The sequence below is a fragment of the Petaurus breviceps genome, unplaced genomic scaffold (assembly GCF_028583685.1).
Source record: "Petaurus breviceps papuanus isolate PSGF00001 unplaced genomic scaffold, PetGlider_PUasm1.0 64, whole genome shotgun sequence".
Taxonomy (NCBI): Eukaryota; Metazoa; Chordata; class Mammalia; order Diprotodontia; family Petauridae; genus Petaurus; species Petaurus breviceps.
In genome coordinates this window covers 3,031,202-3,048,929 of record NW_027186428.1, presented here as the reverse complement: position 1 = coordinate 3,048,929, position 17,728 = coordinate 3,031,202, and the positions used below count along the sequence as shown (strand labels likewise).

At 34.7% G+C, this 17,728-nt stretch overlaps 1 protein-coding gene and 1 non-coding gene across 7 annotated transcripts in view; both read left to right on the top strand.

Moving 5' to 3' along the window:
- PPP1R13B (protein phosphatase 1 regulatory subunit 13B) overlaps positions 1 to 17,728 on the top strand; it is a 133,738-nt gene that overhangs the window by 65,781 nt on the left and 50,229 nt on the right. For all 6 annotated transcript variants that reach the window (XM_069103784.1, XM_069103781.1, XM_069103780.1 and 3 more), the window contains exon 4: positions 11,146 to 11,222. In XM_069103784.1, the coding sequence (XP_068959885.1) occupies positions 11,146 to 11,222 (77 nt within the window). The remainder of the gene's footprint in view (positions 1 to 11,145; positions 11,223 to 17,728) is intronic.
- Positions 16,714 to 16,863, top strand: LOC138173803 (small nucleolar RNA U109). The gene has a single exon (XR_011171537.1). It is a non-coding gene; the product is annotated as a small nucleolar RNA U109 (small nucleolar RNA).

Here is a 17,728-nt window from a genome sequence, read left to right as displayed (position 1 = left end):
GGTCTGCCCTTCTTCACCCCAACCTGCCCTCACACTGGTACATCTGGGTTGCTAGAGAAGGGTCACTACCATTTGGCTGTACTCAGTCTCAGGTTCCTAGGGATTACCTGTTGTGGCGGGAAATACATTTCCCTTAGATGTCACTCTACCTATTGAGGGTCTGCTGATGGGCTTTAATTTACACAAAACAAGCCAGTAACAATTATGACACATTTAGATTTTAAACATACCTCTTTCCTAAGTAGTAAGGTGGAAAAAAAAAGCGACATCATAGGGACTTATGTATTAAAGTAAATGCACAAATATTAAATCGGTCACAATCCATACCTAAAGCTGGGTCACGTTTTCCCACCAGTGAGCTCAGTATCTGTGGGAGAGAATGGTCACATTCTTATAGAAACCTGGCAGGGAAATACTTCAGTAAGGAAAACTGATATTCTCAGGGTGACTCACATTTCTGAAATTCAGGCTTTTAATTCACTGGTCCCTTTAGGAATATTTGTGTGTCACAGGAAGTTGCTTATTTGCTAGCTGCTCCTTTTCTGATCCTCATCATTCTCTAGCTGGGCAAATTCTCCATTCTCAAGTCAGCAAAACTTTTTCCACAGGCATTTTTAACCTAAGATCTGTGAAGATGTTCTTTAAAAAATAGTGTGATAACTATTTCAAAATGTTGTAAGGTAACCCAAATCACATGCCACCTGATTTGGGGCCCACCATTAAGTCCCTCTATATTTGTCTTTGTCTTTATCCTAAATTCTATAATTGCTTGTAATAGCTTAAAGGTGTAGTCCTGGGTAAGAGTCACCCAAGGCATCATCCCCTGCTCCCTTATCTTTCCTTAAGTTAGAACTTCCCTAAATCAGTAAACCTTGAAACAGCAGCATGTATAAGGATTATGGTGCAAGCCTGTATAGAGATCATGGGGCAAGTCTATCCCATGGAAGAGACCACCCTGTTCCAGGATACTGACCAAGCAGGTTCCCCCACACCCTTCACCCAGAACATGACCCTGACCTGTTCCATGACCCCAGCCTGTTCTTGGAAGGACCCCGGTCACAGTCATTGTACCCTTGCGCCATGTTTCCCAAGTTAGCCCTAAGCAGTAGATCCAACCAATGGCTGTTCTTGGCTTCTGTATGTCACTGCTTACGCTGGCTCCCCTCCCCCAATTGTGATTTTTACCTTTATAAACTCAGTCTGTACCCTACACGGCTGCCTGATTTGAGTGTATACTCCAGGCAGTCACGCGCTTAATCAATAAATCCACATTTAAATTTATCTAAAAACTCAGATCTCAGCTTGCTCTTATTCTCTTCACAACAAATATAATTTATGTACTTAAAAACTTTATTCAGAAAAATGGTCATAGGTTTTACCAGATTGCCCCAGGGGTACTCCACATAAAGGTTAAGAAACTTATTTGCAAGCTCTTTCAACTGAATCACCCCAAGAGGTGTTATCATCTTAATTTAGCCAATAGTTTCCTTTAAGATAGAGAATTGTAAAGCTCATCAGACTGGAGCTCTTTGGACTGTGTAAGCAAGCCCAGACAGCTGCTTGCTAACTATTTCAGCATTTTGGCTCTACCTCTCATTGCTCTTTCTTAAGAAAATTCTTTTTTTTTTTTCTTTTTGGAGGAGGGAAGGCAGGGCAGTCAGGGTTAAGTGACTTGCCCAAGGTCACACAGCTAGTGTTAAGTGTCTGAGGCCAGATTTGAACTCAGGTCCTCCTGACTCCAGGGCTGGTGCTCTGTTCACTGTGCCACCTCGACGCCCCTCTTAAGAAAATTCTTACAGAACTAACTTTCTTCCCTTGTGATATTTCTTAGGTCTTTAGTTTTCACTTGGCAAATTAACTTACAAAACCATTAAATTCACATTATCTGTGTTATATTGGATTTTTATTTCTTTTGTTAAAATAAACATTTTTCAATCACATTTTAATCTGTTATAGCAGCTTTTACAGGTGAATTTGACATATGCTTTACAAGATGATTTCAGCCTTTTATATTTATGCCCTAGTCCTTTTTCTTATCATCATTCTGGTTGTCCTTTTTTAGTATGGTAGTTTGTCATTATCCTTTCTAAAATGTGATGCCAGAACTGAACACAGCACTAAAAAAATAGGATGACTAATGCAGGACTAATTACTTAATTTGTTCTGTATGTTCTACATCTCTCTCTTTCAAAAATTCTTTTGTTTTTGTATTAATTTCCCAACATATTTCTCTCCCCTCTTCCTGCTAGATCATACTTCTCTTAATGAATCCCAGTATTAACTATTCTGCATCGTACTCTTCAGCTTTCAGCTCACTAAAACACTTTGTGATCCTAGAACACTTTTGCAAGCTTGCTTTTTAGGTACATGAGAAATAGAGTTTTGAGTGGTTAGAGAGTTGACCTTGGGCCCAGAAAGGCCTAGGTTCAGTTTCTGCTTTTGACACATTCTACTCAGTGACCCTGAGTAAATCAGTTAACTTCTCAGTGTTCTAAGATTGTAGATTGAAGAACAGTTGCTAAGCTATAGTTATAGAATGGGTTTCCTTATTTGGGAGTTCCCTTACTAATTAAATCATAGGTTCAATGACTATTCTTTTCTAGATGCCTCTCTCTTACCTCCCAGTCCCCTGTGTTGGACTTGTAATCAACTGATTTTTAAAATCCAAGTGTAATGTAAGATCTTACCATTATTTTATCATACTTTATTTTGGTCTAGTGTTTTAATTTCTCAGGTTTTTGCTGGATGTTGACAGTCATCAAATAGTTTGAAGATAACCAACAATTTTATCTTCATCACATTTGACAAATATGCAGTCTCTGTCTTCAAGTCACTAGTAAAAATGTAACATGCCATTAAACTTGACTAAAGACTTTCCTCCAACATGTCCTTCATCCCCTGATGACCTCTCTTTCAATGTGGTCATTCTGAATCTGCCTTACTACTATCAGCTTTATCTTTCCTTCTTGTTCATGATGATGGCCTTTCAGCATACCTTTCCTTCAGCAAAGTATTTGATATATGTCTGCATGTCCCCTGAGCTACCAACGTAGCTACTCAGCCAGTTAATGGAAATGATGTCCATCTGTCATGACCTATTCTAAATGAAGCTCTGTTCACTTTGGGTATTACTACTTCCTTTTTTGAGTGTTCATATACCATCCCCTTAATATGTTCTAGAATGTTGCCAGTGGATAAAGTGTTGAGGAGACCTAATTTCACATTAAAGAGAATGAAGAGCAGTGAGATGATATACCAAAAGAAGTACTTAGGAAAAATTTGTATCTCTAAACTCTTACATCAGTAAAATAGAGAAAGATCAATGCAGGTTATGTAACTAAAAAACCTAGAAAAAGAACAAATTAAAAATCCTTTTAAACATCAAATTGGAAATCCTAAAAACCAAAGTTGAGATTAAGGAAGCTGAAAGTAAGAAAATTGTTGAACTAATAAATAGAACTAGGAGCTAGTTTTTTTGAGGGGAGGGGGAAGGGAGCAATAAAATAAACCATTGGTTAGTTTGGTTTAAAAAAAAAAAAGAAGAAAATTACAAGTATCAAAAATGAAAATGGAGAGTTTACTACCAATGAAGATGAAATTATAAAGCAATTATTAGGAATTTTTTTGCCCAATTATATGCCAATAAATCTGACAATCTTTTTTAAAATTAATTAATTTATTTAGCTTTTATTGGAGGGGGAAGGCAGGGTAATTGGGGTTAAGTGACTTGCCTCAGGTCATACAGCTAGTAAGTGTTAAGTGGCTGAAGCCAAATTTGAACTCAGATCCTCCTGATTCCAGGGCTGGTGCTCTATTTACTGTGCCACCCAAATCTGACAATCTTAAGTGAAATCAGCACATATTTACAAAAGTATAAATTGCTTAGATTAATAGAAAGAGGCAACAATATTTAAATAACTCTGTCTTAGAAAAAGAAATTGAAGAATCCATCAATGAACTTCTCTAAGAAAAAATCCCCAGGGCCAAATGAGATCACAAGTGAATTTTACCTAACATTTAAAGAACAGTTCATAGCAATACTGTATAAATTGTTTTCCTGATACCTAAACCAGAAAGAGCTAAAACAGAGAAGGAAAACTACTGACCAACTTCCTTAATGAATAGATGTAAAAATTTTATATCAAGTACTAGCAAGGAGATTATAGCAATATATCACGAAGATCATACACTATGACTAGGTGGGATTTATGCTAAGAATGCTGGGCCGGATCAACAGCAGGAAAACTATCAGCATAGTTGACCAGATCAGTAAAAAAACTAACAGGAATCATGTGTTTATCTCAACAGATGCAGAAAAGCTTTTGACAAAATGGATTACCTATCCCTATTGAAAACATTAGAAAGCATAGGAATAAATGGTAATAAAATGATATTATTAAAAATTAAAATGATAAATAGTGTCTATCTAAAACCACCAGCAAGCATTATATGTAATGGAATTAAGCTAGAAGCCTTTTCAGTAAGATTAGGGGTGAAGCAAGGATGCCCATTATCACCACTGTTAGTATGGTACCAGAAATGTTAGCTTTATCAGTGAGAAGAAAAAGAAATTGAAGGAGTTAGAATAGGCAGTGAGGAAACAAAACTATCATTCTTTGCAGATGATTTGATGGTATACTTAGAGAATCAACTAAAAAACTAGTTGGAATAATTAACAATGTTAGAAAAGTTGCAAGATATAAAATAAATCCATATAAATCATCATCAATTACCATCAAAGCCCAGCACCAAGAGAGAGAGAAATTCCATTTTAAATAACTGTAAACAGTTTAAAATACCTGGTTGACTACCAAGACAAACCCAGGAACTATAGAAACACAATTGCAAAACACTTCTCATACAAATAAAGTCAGAACTAAACAATTGGAAAAACATCAGTTACTCAATGGATAGGCTGAGCCAATAGAATAAAAATCACAGTTCTACCTAAATTAATTTACTTAATTTACTAAATAAATTTAGTGCCATGCCAATGAAACTACCAAAAACTTTATTTTACAGAGCTGGAAAAATAATAATAATTCATCTGGAAGAACAAAAGGTCAAGAATATCGAGGGAATTAATGAAAAAACAAACGTGAAGGTTGGTGGCCAGCCATAACAGATTCTTAGAAGATATTTAAAGTTGTAACCAATCAGATTAGGTACTCAAGACACAGTAGTTAATAAGCATAGTAACTTAGTATTTGATAAACCCAAAGACCCCAGCTTCTGGGAAAAGAACTCACTATTTGACAAAAACTGCTGGGAAAAGTGGAAAACAGTATGGCAAAAATTAGGTATAGGCTAATATTTTACGCTATATACCAAGAGAAGGTCAAAATGGGTGCATTGATTTAGACATGAAGAGTGATTAAGAGAGCAAGGAAGAGTTTACCTGTCAGATCTATGGAGAAGGGGAAAGAGCATTAAAAATGTAATATGGATAATTTTGATTATATTAAATTTAAAAGTTTTTGCACAGACAAAACCCATGCAACCAAGATTAGAAGGAAAGCAGCAATCTGGGAAACAGGTTTTTTTTTTTAATAGCAGGTATTTCTGATAAAGGTCTCATTTCTCAAATATATAGAGAATTTAGTCAAATTTATAAGAATACAAGTCATTCCCCAGTTGATAAATGGTCAAAAGATTTGAACAGGCAGTTTTCAGATGAAGAAATCCAAGTCTTTAATATGAAAAAATGACCTAAATCATTATTGATTAGAGAAATGCAATTTAAAATAACTCTGTCAGGTAGCACAGCGAGTAAGAGCACCGGCCCCAGTGTCGGGATGACCTGAGGATCTAATCCGGGCTCAGACACTTATAGCACCACACCCAGAAATAACTGGCCGTGTAACCTTGAGCAAGTTACTTAACCCTGATTGCTTAGGGGAGGCCAGGTGGCTCAGCGAGTAAGAGCACCAGCCCCAGTGTCAGGATGACCTGGGGATCAAATCTGGGCTCAGATATTTAGCGCCACACCCAGAAATAACTGGTTTTGTAACCTTGAACAAGTTACTTAACCCCGATTGCTTAAAAAAAATAATAACTCTGAGGTACCACCTCACATATGGGTCTTCCTCCCACATCTATGATTTCTTTGAGATACAGCCCTATAAGTGGTATTGCTGGGTCAAAGGGTATGCACTTTTTTATAGCCCTTTGGGCATCGCTCCGGATTGCTCTCCAGAATGGTTTGATCAGTTCAAAACTCCACCAACAATGCATTAGTGTTCCAATTTTTCCACATCCTCTCCAGCATTTATCATTTTCCTGTTTTGTCATCTTAGCTATTTTGACTGGTGAGATGTGGTACCTCAGAGTTGTTTTGATTTGCATTTTTCTAATCAAAAGTGATATGGAGCATTTTTTTCATATGCTTACAGATATCTTTAATTTCTTCCTCTGAAAACTGCCTGTTCATATCCTTTGACCATTTATCAATTGGGGAATGACTCGTATTCTTATAGATTTGACTCAATTCTCTGTATATTTTAGAAATGAGACCTTTTTCAGAGACACTGGTTTACCAATTTTCCACTTCCTTCCTATACTTGGTTATATTGGCTTTATTTGTACAAAACCTTTTCAATTTAATGTGATCAAAATGATCCATTTTGCATTTTGTAATGTTCTCTTTTTTTTTTTTTTTTAAAGCAGTCGGGGTTAAGTAACTTGCTCAAGTTTACACAGCCAGTTATTTCTGGGTGTGGTGCTAAGTATCTGAGCCCGGATTTGATCCTCAGGTCATCCTGACATTGGAGCCGGTGCTCTTACTCGCTGAGCCACCTGGCCGCCCCTCTAACTCTTGTTTGGTTATAAAATCTTCCATTCCATAAATCTGACAGGTAAACTATTTCTTGCTCTCCCAGATTGCTTACATATCAACCTTTGTACCTAGATTGTGCACCCATTTCGACTTGATTTTGGTATACGGTGTAAGATACTGGTCTATGCCCAGTTTCTTCCATACTATTTTCCAGTTTTCCCAGCAGTTTTTGTCAAATAGTGCTTTCTTATCCCAGAAGCTAGAGTCTTTGGGTTTATCACACAATAGATTACGATAGTCATTGACTGTTGTGTCGCGTGTACCTAATTATTCCACTGATCAGTACTCTGTTCCTCAGCCAGTACCAAGTAGTTTTGATGATTGCTGCTCTATAATACAGATTAAAATCTGGTATGTCTAGGCCACCTTCTCTAGCATTTCTTTTCATTAATTCCCTTGATATTCTGGACCTTTTGTTCTTCCAGATGAATTTTGTTACTATTTTTTCTAACTCTATAAAATAATTTTTTGGTAGATTGGTATGCCATTAAATATGTAAATTAATTTAGGTAAAATTGTCATTTTTATTATATTAGCTCAACCTAGCCATGAGCAGCTAATGTTTTTCCAGTTATTTAGATCTGACTTTATTTGTGTGAAAAGTGTTTCGTAATTGTGTTCATATAGGTCCTAGGTTTGTTTAGGCAGATAGATTCCCAAATATTTTATAATATGTACTGTAACTTTATATGGAATTTCTCTATATCTTGTTGTTAGATTTCATTAGAAATATATTGGAATGCTGAGGATTTATGTGTTTATTTTATGTCCTACAACTTTGCTAAATTTATTTATTATCTCAAGTAGTTTTTTACTTGATTCTTTCTCTAAGTATATCATCTGCAAAGAATGATAGCTTAGTTTCTTCTTTGCCTAATATGATTCCTTCAATTTCTTTTTCTTCTCTTCTTGCTACCGCTAGCATTTCTAGTACCATATTGAATAAGAGGGGTGATAGTGAACATCCTTGTTTCACTCCTGATCTTATTGAAAATGCTTCTAGCTTATCCCCCTTACATATAATACTTGCTGATGGTTTTAGATAGATGCTACTTATTATTTTAAGGAAGTCTCCATTTATTCCTATGCTTTCTAGTGTTTTTAATAGGAATGGGAGCTGTATTTTGTCAAAAGCCTTTTCTGCATCTATGGAGATAATCATGTGGTTTCTATTAGTTTTGTTGTTGATATGATCGATTATACTGATAATTTTCCTGATATTGAATCATCCTTGCATTCCTGGAATAAATCTTACTTGATCAAAATGTATTATTCTCATGATAAATTGCTGTAGTCTTTTTGCTAATATTTTATTAAAAATTTTTGCATCTATATTCATGAGGGAAATTGGCCTATAATTTTCTTTCTCCATTTTGTCTCTTTCCTATTTAGGTATCAGTACCATATTTGTGTCATAAAAAGAATTTTGTAGGACTCCTTTTTCTCCAGTTTTCCCAAATAGTTTGTAGAGTATTGGAATCAATTATTCTTTAAATGTTTGATAGAATTCACTAGTAAATCCACCTGGACCTTCAGATTTTTTCCTAGGGAATTAATTGAAGACTTGTTCAATTTCTTTTTCTGAAATGGGGTTAATTAAATATTTTACTTCCTCTTCAGTTAATCTTGGGCAACTTATATTTTTGTAAATATTCGTCTATTTTACTAAGATTGTCAAATTTATGGGCATAGAATTGGGCAAAATAATTCCTAATTATTGTTTTAATTTCTTCTTCATTGGAGGTAGATTCACCCTTTTCATTTTTGATGCTAGTAATTTGGTTTTCTTCTTTCTTTTTATTTTTATCATATTGGCTAAAGGTCTATCAATTTTATTGTTTTTTTCCTAACACCAACTCTTAGTTTTATTTATTAATTCAATAATTTTCCTAATTTCAATTTTATTAATCTCTTTTGGTGTTCAGTATTTCTAATTTAGTATTTAATTGGGATTTTCAATTTGTTCTTTTTCTAGATTTTTCAGTTGCATGCCCAGATTTATTGATCTTACTATTATCTGGTTCTCGGACCTCAGGGCAATTTTCCTTGATGATTTCTTGGATGATGTTGTCCAACTTCTTTTTTTATCATGACTTTCCGGTAGACCGATAATTCTTAGATTATCTCTTCTGGATCTGTTCTTCAGGTCAGTTATTTTTCCAATGAGATATTTTACATTTTTTTCTAATTTTTCATTCTTGAGGTTTTGTTTGACTGATTCTTGATGCTTCACAGAGTCATTAACTTTGATTCGACTGATTCTAATTTTTAGCAAATTATTTTCCTCAGTTAATTTTTGAAGCTCCTTTTCCATCTGTTCAGATTTCATTTTTCGGGATTTATTTTCTCCAGTTAGATTTTGAACCTCTTTTTCCATTTCACATATTTTACTTTTTAAGGAGCTGTTTTCTTCAGTGAAATGTTTTTCTATTTTGGCAATTGTAATTTTAAAAGAATTGATCAATCTGTCTTCTACTTCTCTAATTTGGCTTTTAAAGTCCTTCTTGAGCTCTTCCAAGAATGCTTTTTGGGCTTGAAACTAGTTCATATTTCCTTTTGAGGCTTCAGATGTGGGCGTAGAGTCAATGCTGTCCCCTTCTGAAATTGGTTCTTTTGGCTTGCAGTAATAGGATTCTAAAGTCTTTGTCTTTCCAGTCTCTTGGAAAATTCCCTATTGTGAGGCACAGCCTCAGCCACACCCTTCCTCTAGGACTCCCATGCCTTCAGTTGGTGCCATTATTTTAGGATTTTACATGGGGCAATATTATCTGGGTTTTTAGGGTCAAAGTGGGGGATAGAGCAGCTGGGGTTTATACTGCCATCTTGGTCCCTGGAAGTTCAGGTAGGTGATTTTTAAATATTGTGGCTGTGGATTGATAGCCCCAGGAGTAGCTGCTGTTGCTGCCCTGGAACAGATCCCCTGTCCTGCATTGAGAGGTCTGGGAATCTCCCCTGAGGTGGGTGAATCAGCTTGCCTGGGTTCCCTCCAGCTCTGAGTTCGGTCAGTGTGGTCTGCCTCTGCAGGCTGTGTCTGCCTCTGTGTTCAGTTGTCTGCCTCTGTGTGTATGCAGCAGTCCCTTCATTTTATTTTTTTCACATTTTTTTTCTTTTGGTCTGTTTCTTCTTTTAAAATATGACTAATGTGGAAATATATTTTATGTGATTGCACACATATAGCCTATATCAAATTGCTTTCTGTTGTAGGGAGGGGGAAGGTGAGAGAGGGAGGTAGGAAATTTGAAACTCAAATTTTTGAAAAAATGAATGTTAAAATTTGGCTTTACATGTAATTGGAAAAAATAAAATACTATTTTTAAAAAAAGATGTAACTACAAATCTTACCTCAGAATTTACTGGCTATGTGGTCCTGGGCAAGTCACTTAATCCCTGTCTACCTCAATTTCCTCATCTGTAAAATGGGTATAATATAATAATCCTAGAGTTGTTGTGAAGATAAAATGAGAATATTTTTAAAGTGCTTTGCCATCCTTAAAGCACTGTATAACTTCTTGTTCTTATTACCATTATTATTATTGTCATATTCACTGACTCATAGTGCATAGAGTCTATACTTCCATTTGTAGGAATTTAAATAAGTAGAAATTGGATGGAAAGGCATTCCAGGTTGAACCAATAGCATGCACAAAGACTTAGAGAAAGGAATAGGTCATAGACCCTACTGACATAAAAAGCAAATCTGTCAGGGACAGCTGGCAGTTAAGATTGGGTAGGGTGGATGGGAACAGATCAAGGGAAGATTTCAAAACTAGCCTCATTGTTGAACTAATTTCTTTTCCCAATTTTTCTACTACCACTAATCTATTTCTTTAACTCTCCCAGGAGTTCTTGCTAGTCTTCGGTCCAATTAGCGTTTTTCTTTGAGGCTTTGATTCCAACTATTTTCATGTTGTTGTCTTCTTATAAGTTTTTGTTTTGGTCTTCCCTGCCACCTGTCATGTTCGTTTTTTGTTCTTTGCTCATTCTTCCAGCCTATTTCTTCACTTTGAACTTTATGTTAAAGTCAGGCTCTGCTAACCTGGGACTGTGCTAAACTGGGGTGTGCCAAGTTTTAGGCCTTTTTGTGCTGCTGTTTTCAGAACTAGTTTTAAAGGGGTTTGACTAGGTTCTTCCTTAGATTCTCTTACAACTCACATGTCCCTGAATTGTGTGATTGCATCCTGATGACTACCAAAGTGTCATGTACATACCAGGCTTGTAATTTGTGTTTAATGAGTAAATACAGTTAATGAATTGAGGAAATCTGGTTTTCATTTGAAGTTTTTAATAAGATTGATTCTTATCCTTTCTAGGTGGCCGTCAGATCCAAGATCAAAGAAATCAAAGAAATGGAATAAATACATCTGCAGAGAAACATACTGAAAATGGGGTAGGTCATAATGAATACAATTTAATGCTTTTAAAGTCTTCGTTATTGTGGATTTTCATTAGTACTTGGTCCTCATGGTTGTTCATTACACTGATCAGATTCCTTTATCTTTCAGTTGTTTTTTTTTATATTGCTCATGAAGAAATTATTCTCTTGAACCTTTTCAGTTTATTTTGCTGTCATCTTGTGTAAGACTCCTCAGCTTCCTCTGAAAACATAATTTTTGTGTATTCTAGAATAGCTGTAATCTTTAAATATATATTAAAAAAACAAGTTGAAATAAATCAAGGTTCCTCTGAAAACATCAATTTTTTATCATTTCTTGTGGCATAATAATATTTTCTTACATTTTTACACCATATTTAAGCCATTTTCAAGTGGATGGACATCCCTTTATTCACATTGAACTAAAAAAAAAATTAAGTGAATTAGTATGATCCATTGTGTACTTTTCCACATTCTAATTTGACTTAGTTTTTTGTATAGAGCCTTATACCTTTTTTCCTGTAATGTAGGGATATTACTTTTCTATTGTCATTTTTAACATTCAAAAATTGTCTTCCACATAACATATTGATTTACCCATAGGAAATATGACATTAGAGTGTCATCCTATATAGCGAATCTTTTGTGGTTAAGAGTTAAAAAAAAATTTGAACAATTAATTAGAGTTAATTTGCCCTATGCTATGGTGGCAAATAGATGAACTTTCCTACCTGCCTCTTAATAGTCACTGTGATTACTTAAATAGCATGGGGGCATATATAGTACAGTATGGACATCTAGGTTGTGATGCTCTGTTGTCATTAGATGTGTCCTAAGCAATAATGATAATAAAGATGATGGTGATGATAACTGCCTTTTGTATAGTGCTTTGGGTTTACAAAGCACCTTATGTACTCATTTGAGCCCTCAGAAAAATCCTATGAGGAGTTAGTATTCCCACTTTAGAGATGAGAAAAATAGGACCAAGAAAGGGTAAGTGCCTTGTCCAGGGTCCCACATCTAGTGTCACAGGTGGTATTTATACCCAGGTCTTCCTGACTCTACATATATTATTCTTCCCACAATGCCATGCTACCTTTGAGTAGACTCATGAAGTAGACTTCTCAGTAAGGTACAGTTGTTGAGAAGATTTACCTGTATGCTTGAATTGAGGTACTAAATTTAGGTGTTGTATGCAGTTAGTGTATTCATACCCATAATATATGGTAATCGATTAGTTCTGTAGCATATTATCTTGGATGAATTAAAAATTTTGAAAGTAACCCACATTGAAATTAGGCAGTGCTCTGTTGGTGGAACTGTGAAATAGTCTAGCTGTTCTGGAAAACATTTTGGAAGTATACAAGAAAAATTACTAAATTGTCAAAACCTTTTGGCCCCAAAACTGCATTCAGTACTGGGCATGTACCCCAAGAATGTCAAAGTCAAGGAGAAAGGTCCCACATATATGGAAATATTCATAGCACCATTTATTGATCAGTAAATATTGAACAAACTCTGATTATGTGAATATCAAGCAGTATTGTTTTGGGAAGAATTGTCTGAACTCTAGAACAAAGAGCTAAAGCAGAAGAATAATATACACAATGACCGTAATCCAGGATGTCCAAGAAATTTTACTGCAGTCTTAACTTTTAATAACTTCAGAAGCATAAATGCTGCAAGCTAGTAAAAAATTTGATGGAGTAATTTAAAATTTAAAAATAATGATTTTTTAAAAAAATTTAAATTCACCATAACTGCCATCTTATTCTGTGTATAGAGTTGATTTTTGACTTAAGTCAATGCTGATCAGTGATTGAAAGGATTACATTTTTAATCTTAGCCTTAAGGCCATCCAAAGAATGGAATTTTGATGCATATATGACAGTTTTGACAGTACACCATAAGAAAAAATTGGATATAATTCAGGTGATCAAGGTCAAACAAGAGGACCTCTTCTGTTGATCAACTGGTCTAAGGAAGTGTTGTCCAGAAAGTTAAATACATAATAAATAACAACAGGATGCCCCTGTTAAAATAACTTTTCAAAATTTACAATACTAAGAGCAAAAGAAATATAAATAATTAGGCCTTCAAATGATATCTTTTGTACATTTTGTACCATTCATACTTCTGAAGTTATTAAAATTTAAAACTACACTAAGACTTTTGGGTTACCCTCTCTAAATAAATTTTAAAACCAAGCCAAAATTGATTCCAGAGTGCATGATGAAAACACTCTTTCCTCTCAGTGGAGAAAGGGGATGAACATTGTGGCAGTTACAGACTCTATTATCAGTTTTGCTTGACTGTTTTTCTTTTATTACAAGGGATGATTGTCGAGTGGGATGGGGGAGTATACTGAGGGATGAGGCCTAATCTGTCAAACAGTGTATTTATTGTATTTAAATACTTCTTTGTTAACAGGGGCACTTTGGGGGGAGGGGGTTGAGGTGACTATTGGGAAGTGACAGTGATGTTTTAAAAATTAAATAAAAAAATGAATAGCCTGTATTGAGAAAATGAGGTAGGTTTATTATACTGTTTCAGATGGAGGAGGGGTGGTTTAAAGTTCAAGGGTTTAATCAGCTTACTCTTATGCAACACATGACATTTATTCTTTGTTGTTGGAATTGGAAACATGCCAATTTTAGAAAAATGCCAGCACTAGAGAATGGTGTAAAACTTGAGAAGCTTAGAGTTATCCAGTGTCTATTAGGCTGAGTATAGTCAGAAATAAATGTATTTTGCTTTGTTGGTCGTTCTTCTTGTTTGTTAAACCTTTCAGATAACAAAACCTAAAACTTAATATCCCCCCTCCTGAACTGTAGCAAAATGGAAAGAAAAAAAATGTTGTTTATTTTTTTAATACAAATAAGTAAATTTTTGTCTAATAACTTTAAGGACAGTTTAAGTAAAGTTAACTTTTGTTCTTTGGATATTCTGTTGTTCCTTGGAAAAAAGATTGTTACTTGTATTTAAACCTCAAGATAATATTTTAGACATTTGAATTAATTCTACGTTTAAATAGATTGTATCCACAAGCAAATTCTTCAAACTAGGGGTTCTTAACCTTTTTTGTGTTACGGACCATTTATTACAATGTTTTTAACAAGTAAATTACAAAGACTTATTTTTACAAAATTACAAAAATGAGAATTACAAAGATAACCAGCTATATTGAAGGAGTTATTAAAAAATTTTTAAAAACCCCACAAGTCAGTGGATCCCAGTTTAAGATACTCTGCTTTAAACATACTCGTATTAAAGGCCTAGATGTTGAGAAGGCAGTGGGACTTCCTGGTTAGAGCCCAGACCTGTGACTTTGGAACACCTGAGATTGTAGTAGACTCAGAACTTGGCTGTCACCTAGGGCGATTCACTTAACACCGCTTTGCCTCAGTTTTTCCATCTGTACTGGGTGTTATAAGATATACTTCACATGGAGATGATATATATAATATCACTTATAAATTTTAAAGTGCTGTGGAACTGTCAGTTATTTTTTTTTTAACTTTAATTTATTAATTTGTTTGTTTCCTTTTAGTTTACAGGATTCAATTCCACAATTCCTTGAATTTCACATTTTGTCCCCCTCCCTCCCCTTCCCCCCATGGCAGCTTATTATCAAGTATAGGATCTGTAAATACTTTCACATTATACAATGGTCAGGTTATAAGGATGGATTGTACCAGCTAGAATGAAAAGTGGTAAAGAGGACATAAAATCAAATAAGAGAACGAAAAAGATCAGGTATTTTGCTTCCACCTGGATATAAATTTAGTTCTTTCTAGGAACTGTCAGTTATTTTTAAAGCACTTGCATTTTCTTTCTACTTTTCCTTGGAGGGAAAAGGAGGCACTTCATTTAAGCATGTGGTGATCAGGCCTTTCCAGGGTTGTAGTTTTCTGAATGGAGAGAACAATATGTTGTGAAGATAGAATGACAAGATTGATGATGAATTGGTTATGTGGAGTGAGAGTGAGAAGTGAAGAATCATGCCCAAGTTTCAAGGTGGGTGAATAAGAGGATGATGGTGCCTTTGGTAGTAATGGATAAGCTTGAAAGAGAGTGCTGCAGTGCGTATGTAGTCTCATTGATTTGAGATTTCCTTAAGTTCTGCTGTTCCTAACTCATCCCGTGTATCTGTCATGTTTGCTTTCCCCTAGTTTTGCCCAAGTGGATCCACTCAGTATCCTTTGACATTGTTCACGTTCTCATTGACTTTGTGAATATACCAGTGTAGTCCAGGGGTGCTGTCTGTTGGTTATCCCTCACTTTCATCAAATGACTTCCTATGTTTTTCAGTCATAGGTGAATCTGCCACATACGGCCCATTTTTTTTAAACTGTTAAATTCATCCATCATAGGAGTATTAACATTTTCCTGTTTTTAAAAAATATATTTCACTGACACTTTTAATTTTTTCATGTATTACTGTCTTCTAGCTATTACCTGCCAAGTCCTCAATAATCCTGCTTTTAATAACAAATAAGTATAATCAAGCAAAACAAATTTATGTTGAATTGGTCATGTATGAAAATATATATTTGATTTCTTCCCCTACAAGTCTATCACCTCTCCACCAAGCGGTAGGAGACATGTTTCATCATCAGTCATTATGGGTCATTGCATTGATGGTAGTTATTAAGTCTCTTCAAAATTATTTTCCTTTACATTATTTTGTTATTATATAAGTTGCTTTTCTGATTCTATTCCCTTCACTTTGCTTCAGTTCATAAAGTTCTTCCCAGGTTAGTCTGAATCTGCCCTTTTTGTCATTTCTTATGGTTCAATAATATTCCTTTAGTATAATTGGTTCAGTCATTCCCCAGTTAATGGGCGCAAACTTTGTTTCCAGTTGCTACAAAAAAGTGTTGCTGTAATTATATTTTTATATATGGATCCTTTCCCTTTGATCTTGATCTCTTTGATGTATATGCCTAGTAGTGGTATGACTGAGTCAAAGCTTATATATACACAGTTTAGTGATTTAGTATAAGTCACTTTAGAAGGCTTTAGATATAACTTTAGATTGTTTTCCAGAATGATATTACTTTACAGCTCTATCAACCATGCATTAGTGTATCTGTTCTAACACAGCCCCTCCAATAATTATCATTTTTTTTGTCATCTCTACTTATATGATGGGTGGAATTTGAGAGATGCTTAAATTTTCATCTTCAGAATTATTGGCAATCTGAAACATTTTTTCATGTGATTTTTTATAGCTTCAGTTTCTTTGCTTAAAAACTATTCATATACTTTGCCTATTTTTCTTGGGATGACTCTTGTATCTTTTTTAGTTATTTTTGGTGTTTTTCTGGGGGAGCTGGGCTTTTCCTAGACCTTTCCTATTGCTAGCTTTCCCAGAAATCTGTACCTAGACTTTTGAGACCCAGATAAGCTATGAGACCAAATGAGGTCAGCCTCTACTTCAAGGTCAGTACTGAGTATTTATTGATTAAATTTATAACCATATCCATTTACTTTAACTCTGTTTCTGCATGTTGGAACTTTTTTTTAAAAAATCATACTTCTCATTGCAGTAGAAGTATGAATATAACCAGTACATGCTACATAAAACATAGGAGTCTTCAGGGCTGCCAACCTTGCAGTAAAGGTTGAGTAGTAGTATATTTCTCCTACATCAAAGACATTTCTTTATAGAATTTTCTTAAATTGAAAACTAATGTAAAAACTTATTTTTTGTGCGTTTTTTAATAGTGTCTTTAAAAAGTAGTATTTGTGGAAAAACTCAAGTTTGTACGGAGTGCATTGTGATGTTTGTGGAAATTGTATAATTTAAGTATAATCTGTTTTTATTTAATATCCATAGAATTAGCAGAGATGTCCACTTTAAGATTTTATGACCTGTTTTGAGACAGCCAGCATAGTCAAGAGAGCATTAGACTGGGGGTCATTTCTTTCTTTTTTTTAGAATTCTTTTTATTTTGTTAAATATTTACCAATTACATATAAAATGTTTTTTGAACATTCATTTTTTAAAATTTGAGTTCGAAATTCTCTACTTCCCATCCCTCCCCCCTCTTTGAGAAGGTAATTTTATATTCATTATACATATGAAGTCATACAAAACATTTCCATATTAACCATGTTGCAAAAGAAAAAAATACAACAATAAAAATAAAGTGAAAGTACCGTCACTGTGCATTCAGAGTTCATAAGTTTTATGAACCTCATACCTCCCTCATAAGAGGTAGATAGCTCTTTTATCATGGGTCCTTTGGAATTATCTTGACTCATTATCTTCATTAGAGTAGCTAAGTCTTTCACAGTTGATCATTCAATATCACTATACTGTGTAGCAATGTTCTTCTGGTTCTGTTCCCTTCACATTGCATCAGTTCATGTAAGTCTTTTCAGGTTTTTCTGAAATCATTCTGCTCATCATTTCTTATTGCACAATAGTATTCATTACAGTCATATACCAAAACCTCTTTCCACATTTCCCAAGGGGTGGTCATCCCCTTAATTTCCAATTCTTTGTCATCACA